The sequence below is a fragment of the Mesoplodon densirostris genome, chromosome X (genome assembly GCF_025265405.1).
Source record: "Mesoplodon densirostris isolate mMesDen1 chromosome X, mMesDen1 primary haplotype, whole genome shotgun sequence".
Taxonomy (NCBI): Eukaryota; Metazoa; Chordata; class Mammalia; order Artiodactyla; family Ziphiidae; genus Mesoplodon; species Mesoplodon densirostris.
This window is the reverse complement of record NC_082681.1, coordinates 94,857,461-94,885,204: the sequence shown is the minus strand read 5'-3', so window position 1 is coordinate 94,885,204 and position 27,744 is coordinate 94,857,461. Positions and strand designations below refer to the sequence as shown.

The 27,744-nt window shown below is 46.3% G+C and overlaps 3 protein-coding genes across 3 annotated transcripts; 2 read left to right on the top strand and 1 right to left on the bottom strand.

Moving 5' to 3' along the window:
* The first annotated feature begins 2,761 nt into the window (after positions 1 to 2,761).
* On the top strand, positions 2,762 to 3,146 carry LOC132482442 (cytochrome c oxidase subunit NDUFA4-like). The gene has a single exon (XM_060087757.1). The coding sequence runs from the start codon at positions 2,762 to 2,764 to the stop codon at positions 3,008 to 3,010; it is 249 nt and encodes an 82-aa protein (XP_059943740.1). The 3' UTR covers positions 3,011 to 3,146.
* A 5,958-nt stretch (positions 3,147 to 9,104) lies between these two features.
* LOC132482481 (mitochondrial import inner membrane translocase subunit TIM16-like) lies at positions 9,105 to 9,624 on the top strand. Its single transcript, XM_060087805.1, has one exon. The coding sequence runs from the start codon at positions 9,169 to 9,171 to the stop codon at positions 9,544 to 9,546; it is 378 nt and encodes a 125-aa protein (XP_059943788.1). The 5' UTR covers positions 9,105 to 9,168; the 3' UTR covers positions 9,547 to 9,624.
* Positions 9,625 to 18,546: 8,922 nt separating this feature from the next.
* GPKOW (G-patch domain and KOW motifs) lies at positions 18,547 to 25,724 on the bottom strand. The gene is made up of 11 exons (XM_060086862.1): positions 25,447 to 25,724; positions 24,508 to 24,662; positions 24,284 to 24,408; positions 22,378 to 22,487; positions 21,362 to 21,575; positions 20,861 to 20,993; positions 20,052 to 20,205; positions 19,750 to 19,873; positions 19,589 to 19,658; positions 18,969 to 19,054; positions 18,547 to 18,875 (listed from the first exon to the last, which is right to left on the bottom strand). Exons 1-11 carry the CDS (start codon positions 25,602 to 25,604, stop codon positions 18,744 to 18,746), a joined length of 1,461 nt encoding a protein of 486 aa, XP_059942845.1. The 5' UTR covers positions 25,605 to 25,724; the 3' UTR covers positions 18,547 to 18,743.
* Positions 25,725 to 27,744: the final 2,020 nt, after the last annotated feature.

Genomic DNA, 27,744 nt, shown 5'->3' with positions numbered 1-27,744 from the left:
TGGATGTGGCTCAATGAATTAATTTTCTCTAATGCATCCTGGAAAATGGATTGTTTGTAGATTGAGAAATTGTTTAAGTTTTGCTCTGATGTCTTGAAAAGTAGCATACTAATCTCCTTCATTTAACAACTAATTATTGAACATTCATTCATTCATTTATCCAATATATATTGAGTGCCTCCAACATACCAGGCACACTGTACTAAATTTCGGGAATCAAACAGTAAACAGAGCAATGTCCTTGGAGGAGAAAGGTGATGAATGAATGAATATACATCTATTTATATTTATATATAAATTAGAGATAAGATGGATTAGGAGACAGGAAGGGTTGAGGTAAGGGTAGGAAGTTGCTATCTTATTTGGGATGATCAAAGAAACTTCTGTGATAAGATGACATTGGAGCAGAAACCTGAAGGGAGTGAGGGAATGAACCCTGTGGAAATTTGGGGGAAGAGCATTCTGGGCAGAAGGAACAACAAGGATATCAGTGCAGCTTGAGCAGATGAGTCACAGAGGGGTGGAGTGGGGGCAGAATATGCAGGGCCTTGTAGGCCATTTAAAATGCTTTGGCTAATTGTGAACATGTGGTTTCCCAAACCTGAGTAACCTTCTCACATCCCTCTGTTGTTCCCTACTATCCCTTGGCCACATCCTCTGGATAACTTGTACCAATTCCTGAAGGCTTAGTTTTTGCATTATACTTGCTTGAGAGCCTTTACTAATATAAAAGTTGGATTAAAAATTCCTCCCCCATGGTGCTCCGCACCCCCCACAATGTTACAAGCTACAGAGTTGACTTGCTATGCTTGAGACTTCTCCAAGGGCAGATGTTATATATCCCCAGTGCCCCTCATCAAATCTAATACTTAGTAGATGCTCAAGAAAATGTTTGTTGAACCAAATAAATGTACAATTCATTAAAAAAATGCTTCAGCTACTATTCTGAGTGGGATAGGGAGCCATTTGGAGGGTTTGGAGCACAGGAGAGAGACACAACCAGACTTGCCTTTTCAAAATAGCATTGGCTTCTGTGTGTGGACCAAGGCAGGGAGCAGGAGAAGGTAAAGCAAGGAGGGCAGTTAGGAGGCTATTTCAGTAAATCAGGCAATGATTTTTGGTGGTTTGGACACTGGGCAGTGGAGGAGATAAGATGTATTCTGGAATTATTTTGAAGGTAGGGCTGCAGGGATATGTTGATGGGTTAGATATAGGGTGTGTGGATGATAGGAGTTAAGAATGACTCAGAAGGTTTTAGTTAAGCTGAGAGTCAGCTGGAGGAACAGATTAAGAGGGGGAATTGGGAGTTTTGTATTATTTTTTGTGAACTCTGAAATGCTTATGAAATATCATATAGAGATGTTGGGTAGGTGATTGGATATAACTGAAGGTCAGGAGTGAGGTACAGGCTGGAGAGAACAAATTTAGGAGACATCAGTATATCAAAGTCGTTTAAAGTCAGGAGACAGAGGTCACCTAGGAAGTGAAAGTAGGTGGGGAGGTTAGAAGCCTAAGCCCTGAAGCATTTCCAAGGTACAAAGATCAGGGGAAAGAGGAGGAACTGGCAAAAGATTGAGTAGGAGCAGCCAGTGAGGCAGGAACAGAACCAAGAAAGGATTTCTGGAAGTCAAGAGAAAAGGCATTTCAAGAAGGGAGTCAAATATTGCTGAGAGGGAGGAATCCCCTGGTGGTGCAGTGGTTAAGAACCTGCCTGCCGATGCAGGGGACACAGGTTCGAGCCCTGGTCCAGGAAGATTCCACATGCCGCGGAGCAACTAAGCTCGTGTGCCATAACTATGGAGCCTGTGCTCTAGAGCCCGCGAGCCACAACTACTGAAGCCCGCGTGCCTAGAGCCCGTGCTCCTCAACAAGAGAAGCCACCGCAATGAGAAGCCTGCGCACCACAACAAAGAGCAGCCTCCACCCGCTGCAACGAAGACCCAACGCAGCCAAAAATAAATAAATGAATGAATTAATTTAAAATGTTGCTGAGAGGGAAGATGAGGAGCGTTCATGATCTGCAGGCACTGGGTGTACAAAGATGAACCAGAATGCCAGGCACATAGTAGGTGTCCATGTACTTTTTTTTTTTTTTTTTTTGCGGTACACGGGCTTCTCACTGCTGTGGCCTCTCCCGTTGTGGAGCACAGGCTCCGGACGCGCAGGCTCAGCGGCCATGGCTCACGGGCCCAGCCGCTCCGCGGCATGTGGGATCCTCCCCGACCGGGGCACGAACCCGTGTGCCCTGCATTGGCAGGCAGACTCTCAACCACTGCGCCACCAGGGAAGCCCTCCATGTACTTTTTAAATTTTTTTTTATTTTTATTTTTTTTGTGGTATGCAGGCCTCTCACTGTTGTGGCCTCCCCCGTTGCGGAGCACAGGCTCCGGACGCGCAGGCTCCGGACGCACAGGCTCAGCGGCCATGGCTCACGGGCCCAGCCGCCCCGCGGCATGTGGGATCCTCCCAGACCGGGGCACGAACCCGTATCCCCTGCATCGGCAGGCGGACTCTCAACCACTTGCGCCACCAGGGAGGCCCTCCATGTACCTTTAATTGTAACAAAATATACATGACATAAAATTTACCACCTTAACCATTCAGTTCAGGAATGTTAAGAATATTCACATTGTTGTGAAACAGATCTCCAGAACTTTTTCATCTTGCAAACTGACACTCTACTCAGCGCGGAGACTGTTTAGTCCTGGGCCTTGCAAGTTTATTGTTCTCTCCATCTGGACTCAAGGCTTCTGTCACAACCATGCTCTGCCTAATCATCGGTCAGGCCAAGAAGCATCTTAGCTTGATTCCCCTCTTCATATTTATTGAAGCGGGAGGTACTGGAGCAACACCGTATGTCTTGCGCCTGGCATTGTTCAATCCAGATGTCAGTTGGGACAGAAGGAGTAACCCAGAACCCTGGAACAAACTGGGTCCCAATGATCAGTACAAGTTCTACTCAGTGACTGTAGATTGCAGCAAATTGAAGAAAGAAGGTCCAGGTTTCTAAATGAAATGTTTCATTATAAAGCTGCTTAGAATGAAGGTCTTCCAGAAGCCATCCGCACAATTTTCCACTTAACCAGCAAACATTTCCCCTCTAAATGCACGAAATCAGGGACTTCCCTAGTGGTCCAGAGGTTAAGACTTGGCACTTCCACTGCAGGGGGCGCCGGTTCGATCCCTGATCAGGGAACTAAGATCTCACATGCTGCGTGGTGCGGCCAAAAAGTAAAAAATAAATAAACGCACGAAATCATGTTGGTGTATTGTGTTGGGGTTTACACTGGTTAATAAACAGTCTGAAACTTGAAAAAAAAACTGAAACTCTAGACCCATTAAACATCTCCCCATTTCCCCCTCCCCCAGCCCCTGGCAACCACCTTTCTACTTTATGTTTCTATGAATTTGACTCCTTTATTTTATTTATGTATTTATTTATTTATTGGCTGTATTGGGTCTTAGTTGAGGCACATGGGATCTTTTGTTGCAGCGCACAGGCTTCTCTCTAGTTATGGCACGTGGGCTCCAGAGCATGTGGGCTCTGTAGTTGCAGCACGCGGGCTCTCTAGTTGTGGTGCACGGGCTTAGTTGCCCCGTGGCATGTGGGATCTTAGTTCCCTGACCAGGGATCGAACTGGTGTCCCCTGCATTGCAAGACCGATTCTTAACCACTGGACCACCAGCAAAGTCCCAATTTGACTCCTTTAGATACATCATTTAAGTGGAGTCATACAGTATTTGTTTTCTTATGACTGGCTTATTTCACTTAGCATAACATCCTCAAGGTTCATCCGTGTTGAAGCATGTGTCAGAATTCCCTTCCCTTTAAAGGCTGAATAATATTCTATTGCATGAATATACCACATTTTGCTTATCAATTCATTTATCGATGGACACTTGGATTGTTTCCACCTTTTGGCTATTGGGAATAATGCTTCTATGAACATGGGTGTACAAAGTCTCTTTGATACTGTGCTTTCAATTAATTTGGATATTTGTCCAGAAGTGGAATTGCTGGATCATATGGTAATTGGTTTTTTTTTTAAATTTTGGGGGGAACTGTTTTCCATAGCAGCTGCACCATTTTATATTCCTACCAGTAGTGCACAAAGGTTCTAATTTTCTCCACATCCCAACCAACACTTCTTTTCTTTCTTTTTTTTTTATAGTAACCATTCTAATGGGTGTGAGGCCCAGAAAATTGTCATTCTTGACCTGTATAGCAGTTCCCTGGAAACCCTAACTTATAGGGCTTGTCTTTATTTGACCTGATTCAGAGCTCTTTCAGGTCAAATAGCCTTTTAAAAAATAACTGGTGACAGCTGTTTAACATCATAGCTGCCCAAGGTGGTGACAACACCTGGAGCAAACAAGTTGACCAAAAATCATGAAAAATTGGGAATAAGATATCCAGAGGGACCTTGAAAATCTCTGACATATTTCTGGGAATCTGGAAGGCCATATGCATGTGCAAGTGCAGGGCTGCAAGCATGCCAAGGAAAGAACTGAGAAGGCCCTAAGCTTTCAACTCTGGGTGATTTTTTTTTTATCGGAGTATAGTTGATTTACAGTGTTGTGTTAGTTTCAGGTGTACAGCAGAGTGAATCAGTTATACATACACATATATCCACTCTTTTTTAGATTCTTTTCCCATATAGGCCATTACAGAGTACTGAGTAGAGTTCCCTGTGCTATACAGTAGGTCTTTTTTAAAATTTAGTTTTGGCTGCGTTGGGTCTTCATCGCTGCGCGTGGGCTTTCTCTAGTTGCGGGGAGCAGGGGCTACTCTTTGTTGCAGTGCACAGGCTTCTCATTGCAGTGGCTTCTCTTGTTGCAGAGCACAGGCTCTAGGTGCGTGGGCTTCAGTATTTGTGGCTCGTGGGCTCAGTAGTTGTGGCTCACGGGCTTCAGTAGTTGCAGCGTGCGGGCTCTAGAGCACAGGCTCAGTAGTTGTTGTGCACCAGCTTAGTTGCTCCGTGTCATGTGGAATCTTCCCGGACCAGGGCTCAAACCCGTGTCCCCTGCATTGGCAGGCAGATTCTTAACCACTGTGCCACCAGGGAAGCCCTACAGTAGGTCCTTATTTGTTATGTATTTTATATATAGTAGTGTGTATATGTTAATCCCAGTCTCCTAATTTATCATTTCCCCCCACGTTTTCCCTTTGGTCACCATAAGTTTGATTTCAAGATCTGTGAGTCTGTTGCTGTTTTGTAAATAAGTTCATTTGTATAATTTTTAAATTAGATTCCACATATAAGTGATATTGTATATTTGTCTTTCTCTGTCTGACTTACTTCGCTTAGTATGATAATCTCTAGGTCCATCCATGTTGCTGCAGATGGCATTATTTCCACCTCTGGGTGATCTTGAAGCTCTGTGGAGAGCTCTGCTAAGGCAGAGTTGTAAACTACCTTGCTGGAGTGTTCAAGCATGCTCCAACACACACAGAGAAAACCCTAGGCAAAGGTTGAAGACTTATTGGTTCAAAGGATTTGAAGAAATCTCTCTAACCATTAGCTGACCACTAAGTTAATGAAGCAGAGACTTTGGTGACCACACGTATCAAAGAATACAGACTTTACAAAACTAGTTCAGAAAAGTCACTAAACAGACAGCAGCAACAATAAAGCCTGGGGTGGAGAGAATCTGAATTCCAGAGCTGCTGTATTATTTAAAATATCCAGATTTTAAAATTGCAATGAAAATAGAAAGTATGAGCCATACACAGGGCAAAAAAAAGCACTAAATAGAAACTGTCCCTAAGGAATCCCAAACATTGGATGTACTAGACAAAGATTTTAGGTTTTTTTTGAAGTATAGTTGATTTACAATGTTGTGTTAGTTTCTGATGTACAGTATAAGTGATTAAAAATATACATATTCTCTCTCTCTTTTTTTTTTTTCTTGGCCATGCCTTGTGGCATGCAGGATCTTAGTTCCCTGACCAGGTATCAAACCCGCACCCCCTGCGGTGGATGCACAGAGTCCCAACCACTGGACCACCAGGGAATTCCTGAATATATATATTCATATATATATATGTATATATATCTGCTAATCCCAAACTCCTAATTTATCCCTCCCCCATCCCCTTTCCTCTTTCTTAACCATAAATTTGTTTTCTCTGTCTGTGAGTCTGTTACTGTTTCGTAAATAAGTTCATTTATATCATATTTTGGATTTCACATACGAGTGATATCATATGGTATTTGCCTTTCTCTGTCTGACTTCCTTCACTTAGTATGATAATCTCTAGGTCCATCCATGTTGCTGTAAATGGCATTATTTCACTCCTTTTTATGGCTGAGTAATATTCCATTATATATATACCACATTTTCTTTATCCATTCATCTGTCGATGGACATTTAACTTGTTTCCAATAGTGCTGCATGAACATTGGGGTGCATGTATCTTTTTTTTCTTTTTTGGCTGCATTGGGTCTTCATTGCTGCACGCAGGCTTTCTCTAGCTGCAGCGAGCGAGGGCTATTCTGAGTTGCTGTGCGCGGGCTTCTCATTGCAGTGGCTTCTCTTGTTGCGGAGCACGGGCTCTAGGCGTGTGGGCTTCAGTAGTTGCGGCGCGTGGGCTCAGTAGTTGCGGCATGCGGGCTCTAGGGCACATGGGCTTCAGTAGTTGTGTCATGCGGGCTCAGTAGTTGTGGCTCACAGGCTCTAGAGCGCAGGCTGAGTAGTTGTGGTGCATGGGCTTAGTTGCTCCATGGCATGTGGGATCTTCCCGGACCAGGGATCGAACCCATGTCCCCTGCATTAGCGGGCGGATTCTTAACCACTGCACCACCAGGGAAGTCCTGTATCTTTTTGAATTAGAGTTTTCTCCAGATATATGCCTAGGAGTGGTATTGCTGAATCATATAGTAACTCTATTTTTAATTTTTAAAGGAACCTCCATACTGTTTTCCATACTGGCTGCACCAATTTACATTCCCACCAACAGTGTTGGAGGGTTCCCTTTTCTCCACACCCTCTCCAGTATATATTATTTGTAGACTTTTTAATCATGGCCATTTTGACTGGTGTGAGGTGATACCTCACTGTAGTTTTGGTTTGCATTTCTCTAATAATTAGCAACATTGAGCATCTTTTCATATGCCTATTGGCCATCTGTATGTCTTCTTTGGAGAAATGTCTATTTAGGTCTTCTGCCCATTTTTTGATCAGTTTTTTTTGTTGTTATTGAGTTGTATGAGCTGTTTGTATATTTTGGAAATTAAGCCTTTGTTGGTTGCATCGAAACCATGCAACTCAGATTGCGACTTGAACCCAGATGGTTGGTTCTGGATGCAAAAAAATAAAGTGATGGTTACAGAAAGTAATGAAAGTTTTGTGGAAAGTGGACTGTGAGAAAAGTGTTTTGTGCATGGTCAGGATTGACTAAGTTTAGAATAAATTTAATTGAGTAAATTAATTTTAAAAGTAAGCTGGTGCAAAACTTGAATGTGGCTTTTCTCTCTTTTAAGAGGACAGGTTTTCTTTTTCTTTTCTTTTTTAAATAAATTTGCTTATTTATTTATTTATTTTTGGCTGTGTTGGGTCTTCACTGCTGTGTGCGAGCTTTCTCTAGTTGTGGCAAGCAAGGGCTGCCCTTGGATGTGGTGCATGGGCTTCTCATTGTGGTGGCTTCTCTTTGTTGTGGAGCACGGGCTCTAGGGATGCAGGCTTCGGTAGCTGTGGCACACAGGCTCAGTAGTTGTGGCTCGTGGGCTCTAGAGCACAGGCTCAGTATTTGGGGTGCACGGGCTTAGTTGCTCCACGGCATGTGGGATCTTCCTGGACCAGGGATCAAACCCGTGTCCCCTGCATTGGCAGGCAGATACCACTGCACCACCAGTGAAGTCCCAAGAGGACAGGTTTTCTTAAAATGCTGAACTGCCTTTGATAACAGATATTAAGTTTCTTTACCTTTTAAATGATCTGTTCTGTATTTGTCTTTGAAATCTTTTATTGTCACTTTGATTACAGAATAAGTATTGTTTCACAGTGACCTATGATCTTATTTTGCCAAGTGTTTTAAAACTTTTTGACAAACTTCCCAAATATCAAATTTTAATTAAAGTTCTTTTGATTTCCAGCTAATTTTGGGATTCTGTAGAGGGCCCCTGAAGTATCTCAAAGAGAAATATTTAACTAGGGTTATTTGGTATGTTGAGTTAAATGCAATCATTCGTAACTCTGGTTATTGTAACCAAGTTTCTTTACCAATTACACTGTAGTCACATGTTTAACCATGCCTTCTAAGTCTTTTGTCATTTATAGTTATTTTTGTACTCTGATGCTGTTACAAAACGGGCTTCATCATCAAGGAGATTCATAGAAAGGCTATGGAAGCAGTTACAACAGTTCCACATCAAGATGATAACTATGTGAGGATTCCAGCTCATACTGACTTAAAACAAGTAGCTGTCTTCCCCCGGGGCCCCTAGATCAGGCATCCAGAGATGTTTTTACTCCCTGACAGGTAGGGTCGACACCCCTACTCAGCCTCGAAGCAGTTACAGAAGATGGACCATTGCCCCTCTGCTTCCCATAAGAATATGGGAGTAAAGTCTCTGAGAGGAGAATGAAACAGGAGGGAAGGGGGCAGGGCACAACCTTTAAGAGAATGGTATAGCCCAAGGACACAACATAAACTTATTAGAACCAAATAGGTCCAAGATGGCTTCCACTAGACCTTGAACCTCAGTTTATGCTCATTGTAACACACCAGCAAGCTAAATGACACACCCACAGGTGACATGACAGTTCCAAGGCCGACCATAAAGGTCAAAAAGTGGGCGGTGGCCCTATTTCTGGAAATCCCCACCCCTTCTCCAAAATAGCTGGAATACTCTTCCCACTCATTAGCCTATGAAATTACCCACCCCTATAAAAACTGACAACCCCATACCCTGGTGCTGCTCTCGCCTTCTCAGATGGCCCACATTCTGTGGAGTGTGTTTCTCTCTAAATAAATCCACTTCTTACCTACTTTGTCTCTCACTGAATTCTTTCTGTGATGAGACATCAAGAACCTGAGCTTCATTATGTCCTGAGACCAGGTGTGTGATCTCAGTTAAAAAAAACATGGGTTCGGCCGGCCGCCCGTGAGCCGGGGCCTAGGGGCCGGGAAGCCGGAGCCCGTGCCCCAGAAGCACAGTGGCTGCCATGGCCAAGTACCTGGCCCAGATCATTGTGATGGGCGTGCAGGTGGTGGGCAGGGCCTTTGCCCGGGCCCTGCAGCAGGAGCTTGCAGCCAGCCGGGCAGCAGCTGACGCCCGGGGGCGCGTGGGACACCAGTCTGCAGCCGCCTCCAACCTCTCCGGCCTCAGCCTCCAGGAGGCACAGCAGATTCTCAACGCCTCTAAGCTGAGCCCTGAGGAGATCCAGAAGAACTACGAACACCTATTCAAGGTGAACGACAAATCCGTGGGTGGCTCCTTCTACCTGCAGTCAAAGGTGGTGCGAGCGAAGGAGCGCCTTGAGGAGGAACTCAGAATCCAGGCCCAGGAGGACAGAGAGCGAGAGCAGCCGCCCAAAACGTGACCACTCGGTGCCTCACACCCCGCCCGCCCACCTCTAATTTATAGCTCGGTAATAAATGTCTTTTCCGCAAAAAAAAAACCCCCAAAAAAAACACATGGGTTCAAGTCCCAGTCTGGGTTTTGGCTAGGTTTGAGTCCTGGCATGTGGGTTCAAGTCCCAATCTGAGTTGCACAGTTTCAGCATCATTTGCAAATATTTTCTCCCAGTCCCTAGGTTGTGTTTTTGTTTTGTTTATGGTTTCCTTTGCTGTGTAAAAGTGTTTAAGGTTGATTAGGCCTCATTTGTTTATTTTTGATTTTGTTTCTATTGCCTTGGGAGACTGACCTAAGAAAACATTGCTATGATTTATGTCAGAGAATCTTTTGCCTGTGTTCTTCTAGGAGTCTTATGGTGTCATGTCTTATATTTAAGCCCTTAAGCTGTGTTGAGTTCATGTTTGTGTATCATGTGAGGGAGTGTTCTGACTTCACTGATTTACATGCAGCTTAGACAAAGATTTTAAATCACTAGCATAAATATGCTCAAAAAACTAAAGGAAACCATATCTAAAGAACTAAAGGGAAGTATAATAACAATGTCTCACCAAATAGAGAATATCAACAAAAAGATAGAAATTTAAAAAAAATTCAGGAGTTAAAATAGTTGAATATGATAAAAGTAAATAAAAAATAATAGAATGTGAAAATAATGTAAAGAAAATAAATATGAAATAACTGAAATGAAAATTCACTAGAGGGGCTCAACAGCAGTTCCCCATATCCTTTGTCCCACAGGATGATACTGAAACAAAAGGGTCCAGATGGCTGCAACACAAGTGGTGGAACACCCTGTTGCTGCGGAGCTGATTTCATGCTGCAGGTAAGCATTTTTATACCCTGCAGCTGTACCCTAAGGGTGAGACAGAAAGCCTCGTATCTCATCAGAATTTGGGAGGTGATAAGAATCTCTCATGACAGCTTCCCATGAAGATAAAAAAGTGAGTGGGAAATGGCCTTGTAGCAGTTCTTCACAAGCTTCCCATGCTCTCATGTTCTGGGAGGATCACAAGGCTTCTGCCAAGACCTAGATAGATCAGCTGTGGTTAAGCATTACCTACAGGAACTATGAGGATCTATGCAAGGTCAAGGCACCAGCATGAAGCAGTTTCCCTATATTACCAAGATAGACCATTTTCTGGGCCATAAAATTAATCTCAGTAAATGCAAAAGGATTCAGGTTATACAAATTGTTTTCTCTGGCCACAGTGGAACTGAATTAGAAATTAATAACAGGAAGATCTCTGGAAAATCTCCAAATATTTGGAAACTAAGTAACACACTTCAAAATAATTCATGGATCAAAGAAGTCAAAATGGAAATTAGAAAACATTTGGAACTGAATGAAAATGAAAACTCAACATATTAGTATTTGTCAATGCCACTAAAGCAGTATTCGGGGGTGAATTTATTGCATTAAATGCCTGCCTATATTAGAAAAGAAGAAAGAACTAAATAAGGAAGGTCTAAAATCTATTATCTCAGCTTCCACCATAAGAAACTAGAGAAAGAAGAGCAAAGTAAACCTAAGGTAAGCAGAAGAAAGGAAATAATAAAGATCAAAGTGGAAATCAATGAAAATAGAAAAACAATGGAGAAAATCAGTGAAACCAAAAGCTGGTTGATTGAGATCAACAAAACTGATAAACATGAAGACTTACAAGAAAAAAAAGAAGGGAGAAGACACAACTTACCAATACCAGAAATGAGAGGTGACATCACTACAGATTCTACAGATACTAAAAAGGTTAAAGGAATATTATAAACAACTTTATGCCAATAAATTCCACAACTTCATTGAAATGTACAAATTCCTTGAAAGACACAAATTACCAGAGCTCACTCAAGAAGACACAGATAGTTGCCAGGGGTTGGGGAGAGGAAAGAATGGGGAGTAATTGTTTAATGGGTACAGAATTTCAATTTTGCAAGATGAAAAGGTCTGGAGATGGATGGTGGTGAGGGTTATACAACAGTGTGAATGTACTTAATGCCACTTAACCGTACACTTTAAAATGGTTAAGCTGGTTGCAGGGGACACGGGTTTGTGCCCCGGTCCGGGAAGATCCCACATGCCACGGAGTGGCTAGGCCCATGAGCCATGGCCACTGAGCCTATGCGTCTGGAGCCTGTGCTCCGCAACGGGAGAGGCCACAACAGTGACGGGCCCGCGTACCACACACACACAAAAAAATGGTTAAGATGGTAAACGTATGTTATATGTATTTACCACAATTAAAAAAAAGAAATAGAAAACGGAATAGCCTTATATATATTAAATAAATAAATTAACTTTATACTTAAAACCCTTCCTGGGACTTGCCTGGTGGCACAGTGGTTAAGAATCTGCCTGCCAATGCAGGGGACATGGGTTTGAGCCCTGGCCCGGGAAGATCCCACATGCTGTGGAGTAACTAAGCCCGTGTGCCACAACTACTGAGTCTGTACTCTATAGAGTCCACGAGCCACAACTACTGAAGCCTGCGTGCCTAGAGCCTGTGTTCTGCAACAACATAAGCCACCACAGTGAGAAGCTTGCGCACCGCAACGAAGAGTAGCCCCCGCTCGCCGCAACTAGAGAAAGCCCATGCAGCAACAAAGACCCAACACAGCCAAAAAATAAATAAATTTATAAAAAACAAAACAAAACAACAACAACAAAAAACTAAAAACCCTTCCTACAAAGAAGACTCCAGGCCCAAATGGTATCACTGGTGAATTCTTTTTTTTTAATTAAAAAAATTTTTCACTGGTGAATTCTATCATGCATTTAAGGAAGAAATAATATCAACTCTACATAAATTCTTGCAAAAATTTGAATATTTCCCAGCCCATTCTATGGGACCAGCATTACTCTGATACCAAAACCAGATAGACATTACAAAAAAAGAAAACTAATATCCCTTATGAATACAGGTACAAAAATTCTAAACATAATTTTAGCAAATTGATTCCAACAATATATTATAAGGATAATACATCATGACCATGTGGAGTTTATCCCTAGAATGCAGGGTTGCTTTAACATTCAAAAAATCAATCAGTGCGGCTTCCCTGGTGGCGCAGTGGTTGAGCGTCTGCCTGCTGATGCAGGGGACACGGGTTCGTGCCCTGGTCCGGGAAGATCCCACATGCCACAGAGCGGCTAGGCCCGTGAGCAGTGGCTGCTGAGCGTGTGCATCTGGAGCCTGCGCTCCGCAACGGGAGAGGCCACAACAGTGAGAGGCCCGCGTACCGCAAAAAAAAAAATAAGAAGAAGAAGAACTGCTTTTTGAAAACAGTTTATTAATAGGATATGGCAAAGACAAAAGGGGTGGTATATCTCTAATTTTCATAAAGATTCTTAAAGCACTTTTTAAAAAGAATCAGCTTTATATTTTTAGAGCAGTTTTAGATTCATAGCAAAACTGAGTAGAAAATGCACCCCTGCCCCTACCTCCATGCACATCTTCCCCCACTATTGACATCTCACAGCACGGTGGTACATTTATTACAATCAATGAACCTACATTTATTGACAATAGTACATCATTGTCACCAAAAGTCCCTAGTTTACATTAGGGTTCACGCTTTGTGTTGCACATTCTGTGGGTTTTCACAAACGTATGACACATATCGACCATTAGAGTAGCATACAAAGTAGTTTCATTGCTGTAAAATCCTCTGTGCTCTGCCTGTTCATCCCTCCCTTAATCTCTAACTCCTGGCAACCACTTTTTACTGTCTCCATAGTATTGACCTTTCCAGAATGTCATATTGTTGGAAACATTCAGTATGTAGCGTTTTCAGATTGATTTCTTTCACTTAGTAATATGCATTTAAGTTTCCTTTCATGGCTATATAGCTCATTTCTTTTTAGCACTGAATGATATTCTATTGTCCGGATGTACCACAGTTCATTTATCCATTCACCTACTGAAGGACGATCGTGGTTACTTCCACGATGAATAAAGCTGCTATTAAGTATCCATGTGCACGTTTTTTTGTGTGGATATGTTTTCAGCTCCTTTGGGTAAATATCAAGGAGTGTGATTGCTGGATCATATGGTAAGAGTATGTTTAGTTTTTTAAGAAATGGCCAGACGGTCTTGCAGAGTGGCTGTACCATTTTGCATTCCTACCAGTAATGAATGAAAATTCCTGTTGTTCTACATCCTCACCAGTATTTGGTATTGTCAGTGTGTTGGATGTTTGCCATTCTCATAGGCATGTAGTGGTAGCTCATTGTTGGGTTTTTTTTTCATTGTTGTTTTTAATTTGCAATTCCCCAAGGACTTAAAGCACTTTTGAAGACAAGGATGGGATGAGGTTATAAGGAAAATCAGTACTACCAAAAGATTAGTGAGCAATGTTGTGGCATTTAGTCCTCTTTTGAGATGCTGTGGAGAAACAGGATACATTTAGTGCCTCTCCTCTTTAGCTGGTGGTGTCTGTTTTCAGACAATAACTCTTCCAGAGAAGCGGTTAAAGATGGGGGTTGGGTGGGGTGTGGAAGTCAGGTGCTGAGGATTCCTCCGAGGCCTGGGAAGGAAGTTGCTTCCCAAGTTTGAGGCAGTGCCTCAAAGTACCCCACTGGCACTGACAGAGAAGTAAGCCTTCCAGGAACTTCCAGCAGCCCCACTGGGCAGCCAGTGGGAGAGTCAGTTCCCGACAGTGGAAATCAGCCAGACTGACCAAAGCACTTGACGGGCAGCTGTATTTAATGTGGCTGTAGGGGTGGGGGTGGCATCAACAGGCAGTCTCTGGCAGTGGCTGCATGGAGACTTATGATTGTCACCTCAGTGAGAACATTGCATGTGGCCCTCAAAGCGCCATAGTACCTCTCGGACCTGACCTCCTACGTCCCCTCTCCCTCATTTACTCCCCTGCAGCCACACTGGCCTCACTATTCCTCAAACACACCAGCAATGGTGCCACCACAGGGCCTTTGCACTTTCTGTTTCCTGACTCAGACCACTCTCCAGATAGCTGCATGAGTCTCCCTCACTTCTTCATATATTTGCTCAAATGTCACCTTTGTAGTTAAGCCTTCCCTGGCCATCCTATGAATACTGCCCACTCTGGATCCCCTTTACCCTGCTGTACTTTCTCCCCGCTCCCCCCCACCCCGCCCCGTGGCTGTTAGCATCTTCTAACATACTGGATAATTTACTTCTTATGCTTATTGCCTCAGCCCCACTGGAATGTCAGCTCCACAGGGGCAAGGATCTTTGTTTTGTTCAGGGTGCTTTTTAAATCTTCAGTAGCTAGAATCATGTCTGGCGTAGAATGGAGACTCAATACCTGTTGAATGAATGATTTACCCTTTACTGTATCCCTAGCATGCAGAATAGTATCTGGCATACAGTAGGGGTTCAACAGATGCCTGATGAATGAATTGGAGAAATAGGGGTAACCTGGTGAGGACGTAGCTTTCCAAGTTGTTGGATACTTTCTCTCTCTGCTTGATGCTACAAACATGGAGATTAAGGGGCCCCAGTGCGGGAGTGGAGGGGAGCATCCCCGGGCTGAGGAAGCAACGTCAGAAACGAAGGGCCTACCTGTATATTTCTGCCACCAAGCTCAGCCCCGCGCAGTAGTCCCAATCACCCAAATAATTCACTTCTCTCTCAAAAGGCAGAGAAGCTGCTTCTTGAGTCTGCTGCCACACATTCCTGGTTCAGTGTCTGGACAGTTTTTTTTAACAGAGGTTGCACCCTGCCAGGGAAACTTCTGGAGACTTGGCAGAAGAGGCAGATGCTTTTTCACCCACATCTTGCTCAGACCCTGTGACGTGGAAGAAGCCAGTCTGGACAAATTGTACGGGTCACGGTCCCCAGCTTGTGAGTGGTCTGTGGAGAGTTCATGGGCTCACAGAAGCTGTCGTTGCAGTAACCACTGCCTAAGGGGCAACACTGGCAGCAAGCACAGCAGCCGAGAAAACTGCACAGACTCAAAGGGTATTTGTACACAATGAACAAGGGGCAGATTGGGAAAGCTTCCTGATATCGTCTACGCTTCCCAGAATGTAAGCAGCCCTGTCCTCAAACTGAGGGATCAGGAGGGATCCTCTCAGGGGAAGCATGTAAAGCCCTGATGATCTGCCCCGGGGGGACCAGGCGCTCTGCCGAGGGCTAGGCTTTCTGGACACAGGGCCGTATTCAAGAACTTCAGGCCCCATTTCCAAAGGCAGGCTCGGGAGAAACATTAACTCCAGGAAATCAGATCTGATGAAAGATCTGTTTTAAGTGTCATGGCGCACAGAGGAGATGGAGGGATTTGGCTGAAACTGCCAGGTTATGCCACGTTGCAGGGCAGACACATGGGACCAGGGCCATTCCCCGAGGAGCTTTCTGTCCTTCTCAAGGGCATTACCAAGATGGATTTATTATGATTTGGAGAAAGGAGGCGGCCTTCTCGACTGGGTGAAGCACATAACAGCACAGGAAACTGATTTCTGGGCGTGCCAAATTGCGAACCTCTAGAACTCCCAAACCTTCCCAAGAATTTTTAAAAATATTTATTTATTTTTGGCTCGCGCCAGGTCTTTAGTTGCAGCACGTGGGATCTTTTAAAATAAAGTTATTGATTTATGTTAATTTTTGGCCACGTTCTTTGTTGCTGCGTGCGGGCTTTTCTCCAGTTGCAGCGAGCGGGGGCTACTCTTCGTTGCAGTGTGTGGGCTTCTCGTTGGGTGGCTTCTCTTGTTGCAGACCACGGGCTCTAGGCGCGCGGGCTTCAGTAGTTGTGGCTCACGGGCTCTAGAGCGTGGGCTCAGTAGTTGTGGTGCACGGGCTTAGTTGCTCTGCAGCATGTGGGATCTTCCCGGAGCAGGCCTTGAACCCGTGTCCCCTGCATTGGCAAGCGGATTCTTAACCACTGCACTACCAGGGAAGCCCCACGTGGGATCTTTTAGTTGTGGCATGCGGGCTTCTTAGTTGCGGCACTCACGTGGGATCTAGTTCCCCAACCAGGGATCCAACGCGGGCCCCCTAAACTGGGAGCGTGGAGTCCTACCCACTGGACCACCAGGGAAGTCCCCTAACCCTTCCCAATATTAAAAATACAACTCAGCCTGGAATTCCAGGGCAGCGTGTGCAATCACGATGACGACTCAAGAACGAGCAACTGGGGGTGGGGGTTTGTTCTCTGGTATCTGCCTTAACAACCCTGTCTGGCTAATCTTGAAAACAGAGTTCTGGAATTAAGCAGGGACGATTAAAAAAAAAAGTAAATCGGTCTGTGTAAGTGTCCCTCATATTGGGGTTACTATACTGGAAGGTTTTCTAATCATCCCTTGCCTTACTGGGCACACTGATCTGGCCAACTCACTGTCTTTCTATACCTGCTCATTTTGGCTCAAAAGGGTAGTCTGCCTCTGCTTGGCAAGGACAGAAGCTCACCTTTATGATTGTGCTTGAGGGGGAAGTGTTTAAATTCTCCACAGCTGTGCCGTGTTCTGAAGCATCAGGAGTTTATACCAGAAGCCTAGATCTAACTCAAATACCATTAGTTACATCAATGACTTAGTGACTGGGGATGATTTAGAAAGACTTGTGCCTGAAGTTCTGACTTCCCCTGATTTTTTTTTTCTTCCCTTGTTGATTTTGTATCTTAGGCCATTAAACAGGAAGAAGGATTCTCTGGAACCCTTTAATGGAAAAAGGATAACCTTTCTGAGAACCCAGTTACCTGGAGCAACCAGAGAAATTCTACTCGAGATAGACAAAACTTTTTCACCTTCAAAGTTTTGGGACTAAAACGTGGGCCCCGAGATTAACTGGCTCCTGTGGAAAGTAGTGCTAACACGTCCCATTGGTGGGGAGAAGCCTCCCTTCCACTTGACTCCTGTCACAGGCTCAAGATATCCTCTGGGCATCTACTCTGGACCAAAAGTAAAAGCAGAGCCTGCTAGATTCTTGCTCAGAAAGTTGTCCAGAGATATGGTGTTCCAGAATCCCTAGTCTCTGCTCGGGGACAGTGTTCATAGCTTCTGGACTCCGATAGTGAGCTCGGGAGCGGATGGATCCTTCCACTTGGTGAGCAGCCCAAGCTGGGCGGTGGGGCTGAAAAAAGGACTGGTTCCCACCTCAGTCAGTGCAGCTCCCATCTCCACTCACAGCTCAGCACACCATTTTTTAAAATTATTATTAGTTTCTGCTTTATAACAAAGTGAATCAGTCATACATATACATCTGTTCCCACATCCCTTCCCTCTTGCGTCTCCCTCCCTCCCACCCTCCCTATCCCACCCCTCCAGGCGGTCACAAAGCACCGAGCTGATCTCCCTGTGCTATGTGGCTGCTTCCCACTATCTATCTACCTTACGTTTGGTAGTGTATATGTGTCCATGCCTCTCTCTCGCTTCGTCACAGCTTACCCTTCTCCCTCCCCATATCCTCAAGTCCATTCTCAAGTAGGTCTGTGTCTTTATTCCTGTTTTACCCCTAGGTTCTTCATGACATTTTTTTTCTTAAATTCCATATATATGTGTTAGCATACGGTATTTGTCTTTCTCTTTGACTTACTTCACTCTGTATGACAGCCTCTAGGTCTATCCACCTCATTACAAATAGCTCAGTTTCGTCTCTTTTTATGTCTGAGTAATATTCCATTGTATATATGTGCCACATCTTCTTTATCCATTCATCCGATGATGGACACTTAGGTTGTTTCCATCTCCGGGCTATTGTGAATAGAGCTGCAATGAACATTTTGGTACATGACTCTTTTTGAATTATGGTTTTCTCAGGGTATATGCCTAGTAGTGGGATTGCTGGGTCATATGGTAGTTCTATTTTTAGTTTTTTAAGGAACCTCCATACTGTTCTCCATAGCGGCTGTACCAATTCACATTCCCACCAGCAGTGCAAGAGTGCTCCCTTTTCTCCACACCCTCTCCAGCGTTTATTGTTTCTAGATTTTTTGATGATGGCCATTCTGACTGGTGTCAGCACACCATTTATGATCTCTTCGTGTTACAAAGCATTTGAACTGGTTTTTATTATATACTAAGTTCTGGTAAATACTGGGTTTGTTTCTAGCCTCCCTTCTGGTCCATCCTGTCCCAGGGCTGCACTGCAAGTGGAGGGCGGAACCATGAGACCCCCACCTTCGTGGAGGCAGGCTTTTCACACTGTATGGGATTGGTAACAACCTGGGGGATGGGAGTGTGTCCACAGGTCAGTCCTCCGAGTCGCTGGGGCCCACATACTGGCAGATGGCATCATAGTGAAGCTCCACCACCCGATTCTCTCTCTGCAGCTGCACAAGAGCCCGGCTCTGCTCTCTGTCCCGGTCCAGCAGATGGCCCACCTAGAGTAGGGACGGGTGGAGTCAGCAAGGCCAACCCAGACTCAGGGACATTCCCTGAGTGCTCCCGCGCCCATTCTCAGGTCTTGGACTCACCGTTCCAGCCCATGGCCCCAGCACCACCATCACCCGGTTGCCCTGGACCTTGGGGACCAGGGTCTCCAGCATGTCTTCCCTCAGGCCTGTGGACAAGGAGAGGGGAGTGAGGCCCGCAGCAAGGGTCAGCCCGGTCAGGGTCATGTCAGAAGGGCCTTTCCTGTATTCCCTGGTGCCACTCTGTGCCTGTTGACAGATGCGAGGCCCCCACATCCATTTCACAGAGGAGGAAACCTAAGGAGCGGTTCCTGGCAATAGTTGTAATAAAGGGAGCATTTATGTATGATGATGATGGGTGGGGGTGATAACAGACACCATTTACTGTGGGCACGTTGTATGCCCTGCCCTGCACGGGGAGCTTACACACATCCCTACAAGGCACCAGTTATAAGAGGGAGAAATCGGTTATCTCCATGCTAATTTTGCAGAAGAGGAAAGTGGGGCTCAGATATTCACCATCATGGAAGCGTCTAATGATCTGTTAGAGGATGCTGGGCCTTACAAAAAACCTAACTCTGTCCAACCTCCCGCCTTTGCCTGGGCCAGGCTCTTGGCCCAAGACAGCCCTCTCAATCAGCCTCCAGGATGATAACGCCCCAATGGCCATCCCTCAGACTCACCTTCCAGGACCTGGCCTTCATCTGTCCGACACACACAGGTATCTGGGCTCAGGACATCTTCGATTGTCATCTGGGGAAAGGGCCAGGGGATATGAGAACGTTAGAGAGCTAAGAGGGCCCAGTCCCTGGGGAGAAAGCGGACCCAGGTGCGGGGCTCCCACCTTGGTGTTGTAGTACTGGCCACCCTTGTGCAGCTTGTCCACAAACCGCACACGCAGGTCCCTGTGCAGCCAGTGCTGACTCCTGGGAGCTGCTTTCTCACTCTTGGCAGCAGGCTCATCCTGTCTGTGGAGCGGGGCCAACACCAGGCTTAGTTCTTTATCAGAGGCACATTCTGGTCATCCCACCTTTGCCGATGTCTTAAAACCCACTCATAATGCCATTCCTAGTTCCTTCTAGGCACATGCCTTGCCCTAGAAGCCTTCTCTGACTGCTGGAGCCTCCCCACAGCCCTGTCCCCTACCTCCATCTGAGATGCTCAGGGTCCCACTGGTCTGGATGGTGTTTCCGCTTCCTCGCTGAGTCCTCCTGCCGGACGTGGAGGTCCTGATCCTGAAGGGCCTTCCATGACGAGGTTGTTCCATTCTGTTGCCTTGGGGAAGTTTTGCTCACCTGGCCTGTTCAAGGGGGTGTGGGGAGAACCAGGAAACAACCTCAATGTCTCCCTCTCTTCCCTTCCAGGCCACACCTCAGCCTCAGGCCACCTCCCATCCGCCAAAGTGCCCGTCTCACCATCAAGCCTCTGTCTGGGCTATTAGAATGCTCTCCCCTTCCTTTCAACTGCCTCGGCCTCCTTCAGGAAGCCTTGCTCAACCACCTTAGCCCGTCCTGTCAGTGCTTACTTGAGTCAGCGGCCTAGGGCGGGCTAGGGACTCCTGGAGGGCTGTCCGCTTCCACCGCCTACGTGCCAAATGGATCCATCCTACTGACGTGCCTAGAATGCCTTTCTCCCCATCATGCCCTAGTCCTAGCTACTGTCAGTCCCTAGCAAAAGAGAGGTTCACCACCCCAAAGAGACAAAGACATCCCAAGGGTAGGAACTGGTTTCCACACTCGTTCCTTCTTCCTCAGAAAGAGGCTAAAGACCCAAGGGTACTAGATCAACCTCTCTTCAATCAAACTGAATAAACCACTATGTTCATTCTCACCTCTTAACTCTGACCAGAAGTCACTCTTGCCAGGCAGACCACAGTCCTGCCCTTCTGCAGATTTAACCTCCCGCACCAGGAATACTTCCCCAACTCCCCCAGCTAGGTTAAGAGGCTCACTCACTCAGATCCAAGGAGTTCTTGTCAAACTGCTGCTGGGAGACAGGCCGCAGGCAGTACTCACTCACAGTCACCATGCGGCTCCCCACAGCCAGACGGACCATGGCCCGAGCATTGTCAGGGTCGAGGCCTTCCACCTAAAGTGTTGGGGGGAAGAAGTGAGTGGACCTGACCCACGTTCCTAGGACCACGCTGTCCACCCTTACCTCTAATAGGCCCGACCCCTGTGCCTCTCCCAGCAGACTGTGGGGCTTGGGTACACTTTAAGTATGTAATCCTCAGGGACTTGTGCCATATGGCATTCTCTCCCTTTTAGTTGAAAACTGAGGCTCAGAAAGGTCCAGCAAGTAGCCCTGAGTTACTGAATGCGGCGGCAGGCCAGGCAGTCCTGAAGGACAAGGACTTCCAGCCTTTATACCCCAAACCCAATTCTGCCTCCCTCTGACCCTCATGTCAGTTTTTCCTGCTGCCTGTCTTGGGCTCCAGGCACATCTTGGTTCCTTACCTTCCCATAGAGGCCTCGGTGAGGGCCAGAAAGAACCACCACAGCTCCTCCGGGCACCAGTCCTTGAGGCTGGTCTTCCTTATCCTTCTCTTGCTCCTCATCTGGCCTCAGCAGGTGGTGGGGGCCGTTGGGGGCCAGGGCCTGGACCTCAGTCAGGTTGGCGCCCAGCCCTAGCCCCCTGGGCCTCAGTGAGTTGACACGGGGCTTCACCACTCTGCAGGGAACACAGAATATGGGCTTGTTGGGGGGATGCATTGGTCTTCAGTGCTCCGTTCCCCACCCCTACCCCCAACCACCACCGAAATCCCAACCTATCAATATGTTTGAGAATATCCTTCCCAATCTCATATTAGGGACTATTTCTGACCTTCAGAAATGGCAATTTTATTTGGTTCAACCTAATAACCTACGGTGTATAACATCTATGACACAGTATTTACAGTGGGCTATGAGGCAGATCCCAATAACCAAATATATTAATTTTTCTACAGGGGAAACCATGACTATTCACACCAAGCAAGAGAAACAGATTGTAAAAAGCTCAATGTCAATTCAGTTCACATTTGGCTGCCAAAGAGTTTATGAAAAAATAAATGTTTGGTTTTCAGAATTCTTTACGAGCTTGGAACTGTGGAGAACGGATTGTAATCTGTATGATCATGATAATAGCAAGTGTTTAGCCTATGCTTATCTGGGGCCAGGGCCTACTGTAAGTGCTTTATGTGTATCATTTCACTTAACTCTCACAACAGCCCTGGGAAGTCAGTACTGTTATTATCCCCATTTTTCAGACGAGGAAGCTGATGCCCAGAGAGGCAATCTTTACATAATAGGATCTCTTAATGGAGTTTCAAAGGGCAAATAGGAGGCTTAAAGAGTAGTGGAAGGGGCTACTGAAATACATAGGGTGGTAATGTACCCTTCTCCCTGCCTGGATGGTTCTTAGGTGGGCGGTAACCATGGGGGTCTTTTCCCTGGCCCGTCTGCTGTCCCCCACCCCTACCCTAGAAACTCACTGATTGAAGGTACGGCCGATGCCCTCGCCAGGTTTCCAGCCCATGCCCCGCAGCATGGCCAGCCCATAGGCCTCTACAGGGACTGCTTCATAATCAGCCTCCTCCGGCACCTATGGGTTTAGGCAGAAGAAGGACGGTCAGGCTTGGCTTACAGTGGGCCCTCTGAAGTGTACTTTCTATCACCCACTGGGTGACCCTCGAGACTTCTTTTCCAGTCAGCTCAAGGGTGAATTTTTATTTCCTCTTGCCATCCCTCACTTTCTTCCTCCATGTTCAGTCCGTGGACAAACCTTTATGAAGCACCTATTCTGTGCCAGCTATTGTTCTAGGTGCTGGGGATAAAACAGTGAACAAAACAGACAAAAACTCTTGCCCTTTGTGTGGCTTACATTCTAGTTGTGGAGACAGAATAAATAAAATTCATAAAACATGGTAGGCCAGGTAGTGATAAGTCACATGAAGAAAAATAAAGCAGGTTAAGGGGATGCACAGGGCTGAAGAAAGGAGTGTCAGTGAGTTGATATTTGAGCAGAGACCAGAAGGAGAGACAGAGGGAACCCTGAAGATAAGAGTCCTCCAGAGAGAAAAGTAAGAGCAAAGGCCCTAAGGCAGGACAAGATCTGCTATGTGTGGAGAGCACTGTGAAAGTCGATCTGACTGAAACAGATGTGGAGGCAAAGAGGGGTGGTAAGGGATTCATCAGGAGAGCTGGGCAGGAGCCACGATAGGGTGGCAGCCACAAGGGGACCAGTGAGGAAGTTACTGCAATAGTCCAGGTGAGAAATGCTGATGGCTCAGACCAGAGAAGTGGTAGTGGTGATGGTGAGAAGTGGTCAGATTCTGGATGTATTGTGAAGAGGAAGGATGGATGGAACTGTGATCAGCTGAGATGCGGAAGGCTCTGAGAGGAGGGAAAATTAGAGAAAGGAGGCCCAAGCTGGAACAGGATGGAGAGTGAAGTGAAGGTCTTTTTAAGATGAAAGATACCAGAGGATGTCTGAAGGCTGATGAGAACAGTTCGGTCGAAAGAGTCTCTCTGCTTTGGGGCTATAGGAGAACTAGGACCCAAACAAGCATTGCCAAAAAATTGTGAATGAAGAGGTGAAAAGTAGGGTCCATGGGTATGAAAGACAGACTTGGTTACTTCTGTGGACACACCCCTCACCTCTCCTGTTATCACCTCCCATCATCACTCCCTCAATTCTTTATATTCGCTCTAGACACACCACAGATTGTCACGGATGGACACACACCACACCGATTTTCTGCCACCATGCCATCGTCTGGGTGGTTGCTGCCATCAGGAGCACTCACCCTCCTCTTCCCTCTCACTAAACCCTACTTGTCTTCCCGGCCTCACTCCTACCACTCTGATCTGAGTCACCATCACCTCTAGCCTGGACTGCTGCTCTCCTTGCCTCCAGCTCTGCTTACTAGTCTGTTCTGCTCGTAGCAGCCAGAGAGAGCCTGTCAAATCATAAGTCTTGTCCCTTCTCTGCTCAGAGCCCTCCCATGGCTCTCATCCCACCCAGAGTAAAAGCCAAAGTCCTCACCACGGCCCACTCCTGACCTCACCTACTACCCTTCCCTGTCACTCATTCCACTGCAGCTACGTTGGTCTCCTTGATGTTCCTCAAACACTCCAGGCAGAGTCTACCCTCAGGATCTTTACAGTTCCTGTTCCCTTTGCTCATCTCCTTCAGATAATCCCAAAATCCAAGTATCTTTTCACACTTCAATATCTGGATTCAGTTGTTAATGCTTCCAAAAAGGATGGAAGGAGGCAGGGCAAGGCAGCAGGCCTTTAGTACACACACAGATTTTGCCTGCTTTGTGCAGGGACGCAAGTCCTGGCAGACAGGGCAGTGAGAGACTGGGGAAGGAGGGAGGCCAGTGGCCAGCTCACTGTCTCAGCCCGGGGTTCGCTGTCTGCCCCTTCCCTGTTGGGGGTGCATCCTTTCTGGATCATGGGGATAGCGAGCGTGGGGTCGACACCCGCATTCTCTCTCTCCTCCAGAGACTTCGTGGATTCTAAAGAAGAATGGGAGGGAGCAATGAGGTTCCACCCTATCCTTCCATTTTGCTCCCCTTCTTCCTTCACTAGGGCAAGGCAAAGGAGGGATCACTCACCCTCAATGAGCTCCTTCACAGCCTGGGACAGCATCCCATCCACCAAGACCTCAGTATGTGTGGATGGCCCAGGGGCCTGGGTCGGTGGCTGCCTGAGAGGGCCACTCTGGATCAAAGGGATGACAAGTTCCTTGGGGGCTTCTGAGGGCTGCACACTGATGTGGACACAGAGGAGTGAAGTTGGGGGAGTAGCACAATCAGTGAGTTCTGAGCCACAACCCTTCATTCAGAAGGAACACAAGAGCCAAACACACCCCCAGCCCCATTGACTACACCCTCCCTTCTCCTGTCTGGCTCTCCTGTTATATCTCTGGTGGTGCTTTCTTTGGATTCTCTCCCCCACCCCCAACTCTTAAATGTCAGTGCCTTCGAGGAATCAGTCCTCAGTTCTGGACCCTCTGTTCATCCCAAGACCCACTTCCGTGGTTTCCACTATGACCTAAAAATCACCATCTTCAGCCCAGACTCTCTCCCCAGCTCCAGGCTCCACACCAGCCTCCTGGATTGTTGATTATCTTCTGGAAGTCCCTCCCTCAGACTGTCCTTTCCGAATTAAGCTGACGATCACCTCCCCCAACCTGAATCTGCCACTCCATCCTGCTCCCCGTATGGGAGAAGCCCCAACGCTTCACCTGAGACACTAGGAGTCCTGTCATTCTCCCCTCCTTTCCTTCTTTCAGAACGCACGCTCCTCAGGGTCCCCAAGTCCTAAAGACACTCCCTCTCAGGAATACATCCTCTCCTCTCAATCCCCTCGGCCAACAGGTCCAATTTCCCCACCTCCCCTACTAACTCCCGCCTTCTGACCTCCACGGATTTTCTCCGGTTGGGCTTCACACTTCCCAGGCCACTGTCACCAAGAAAATCAACTCAAGATTCCACCCTCCCGCAGGCACCCACCGCACCGCTTTCCAAGGGATGAAACACCCAGCGCTTTACCTCTGCAGCTCCCTCCGTTTCTCGGTCTTCAAGAAATCCTTCTCCGGAGCCGCGTCTCCCGTCAGCCATCTCCGGGCGGACGTGCGACTGAAGCTGAATGAAATTGGGGCACTGGAGGCTCCCGCAGGCCTCAAAACACCATCTTTGGCGTCCGCCATCTTCCCCTCTTCCCAGGCCGGCGCGCTGCTTGCTGGGAAGTTTAGTTTGCGCTTGCTTTGCTGGGGCTTGACCACCAGCGCTACAACTACCTTTCCCAGGAAACACTGCGGCACCGCCAGGCGAAGGCGGATAGGGGCAGTAGGAAGTAACTGCCGCTCTTTTTACTTCACAAGAGCGCGTGGCGCCAAGCGTACAGGGAAATGTAGTTCTTGGGGAAGGTAGGCGTGGTAGAAGGTGGCTTCCTTCTTGCTAAGTCGTCACTTCTTCGTGTAGGCGTTTATTGGTCGCCTACTGTGTGCACGTTACTGTGCCCTACTGGTGTGGGAACTGTAGGTAAAATAAATCATTAAGAAAAAAACCTGGGCTTCCCTGGTGGCGCAGTGGTTAAGAATCCGCCTGCTAACGCAAGAGACACGGGTTCGAGCCCTGGTCCGGGAAGATTCCACATGCTGTGGAGCAACTAAGCCTGTGCGCCACAGCTACTGAGCCTGCGCTCTAGAGCCCGCGAGACACAACTACTGAGCCCGCTCACCTAGAGCCCTCACCTAGAGCCCATGCTCCCAACAAGAGAAGCCACCGTAATGAGAAGCACGCACACTGCAACGAAGAGTAGCCCCCACTGGCCGCAACTAGAGAAAGCCCGTGCACAGCAACGAAGATCCAACACAGCCAAAAAAAAAAAAAAAGTTATATAGGGATTTTAGACTGTGCTGGGTCGGTGCCCCTAATGCCTACATTATTCAAGGGTCAACTGTATTAATAAAATAGTCTGGTCTCCTCTCTAGAGGCTCCAAGTCTAGTGGGGAACAATGACACTCAAAACGGATTTTTAAAAAAATAGTTCCTACCAACTTTAAATATGTTGTGAGAGCCAGGTCCTAAGCCCTCAGAAGATTAATGAGACAGATGCCTCTGAGTAGGATACCTTAAGAGTTTGTGAAGTAGAAGAGTGATACTTAAACAAATAGTCACAAGAAAGAATACTACAAATCTGCTAAAAATTCATCCCAAGGAAATCATTCAAGATGTGCAAAAGTATTTTTATATGAGATTCATCAGTGTATTATTTATTGTAACAAAAGCTTGAAGACCACTTAAATGAACAACAAAAGGGGATGGGCTAAATGAATTATAGCACATGGTTTGGGTGGAATGAATATACTAGAGCCTTTAAATGTGAAGCTATACATATAATTAAATGAAATTCAATTATATATATATATATATATATATACATATAATTAAATGAAATAGGGACATAGTCACAATGTTTGGAAAGTAGAATAGTATGGTGGGTCAGAGGTTGCTCTTGAAAACAGGAAGCCCAATATTCAATCAATTTCGTGGCCATGTTTTGAGGCTTACAAGCCGTGGGCACCTTGGGATGGGCCCTGGTATCTCAAGGGAGAAGCCATTTTGGTTTTCAAAATATACAACAACAACAACAAAACTTTAAATTTTTATTTTGAAATACTTTTAGACTAAAAGAAATGTTGAAAAAATAGTACAGAGAGTCCCTGTATATCTAGATCTCCCCTAAACATTTTATATAACAATAGTATAATTATCATAATCAGGAAATTATCATTGATGCAATACAATTAACTAAATGACAATTTTCTGTTCCAGGATTCAATCTGGGATCATACTTTGCATATAATGGTAATGCCTTTTTTTAAAAAAATTATTTTATTTTATTTTATTTATTTTTGGCTGCGTTGGGTCTTTGTTGCTACGCACGGGTTTTTCTCTGGTTGTGGTGAGTGGGGGCTACTCTTCATTGAGGTGCGCAGGCTTCTCTTGTTGTGCAGCACGGGCTCTTGGTGTGTGGGCTTCAGTAGTTGTGGCACGCGGGCTCAGTAGTTGTGGCTCGTGGGCTCTGGAACGCAGGCTCAGTAGTTGTGGTACACGGGCTTAGTTGCTCCACGGCATGTGGGATCTTCCCGGGCCAGGGATCAAACCCGTGTCCCCTGCATTGGCAGGAGGACTCTTAACCACTGCACCACCAGGGAAGCCCTGGTAATGCCTTTTTAAGTCTCCTCCAATCTGTGAAAATTCCTGTTCTTTCCTTGTCTTTCATGACCTTAACATTTTTGAAAAGTACAGTTCAGTTATTTTGTAGAATGTCCCTCAGTTTGG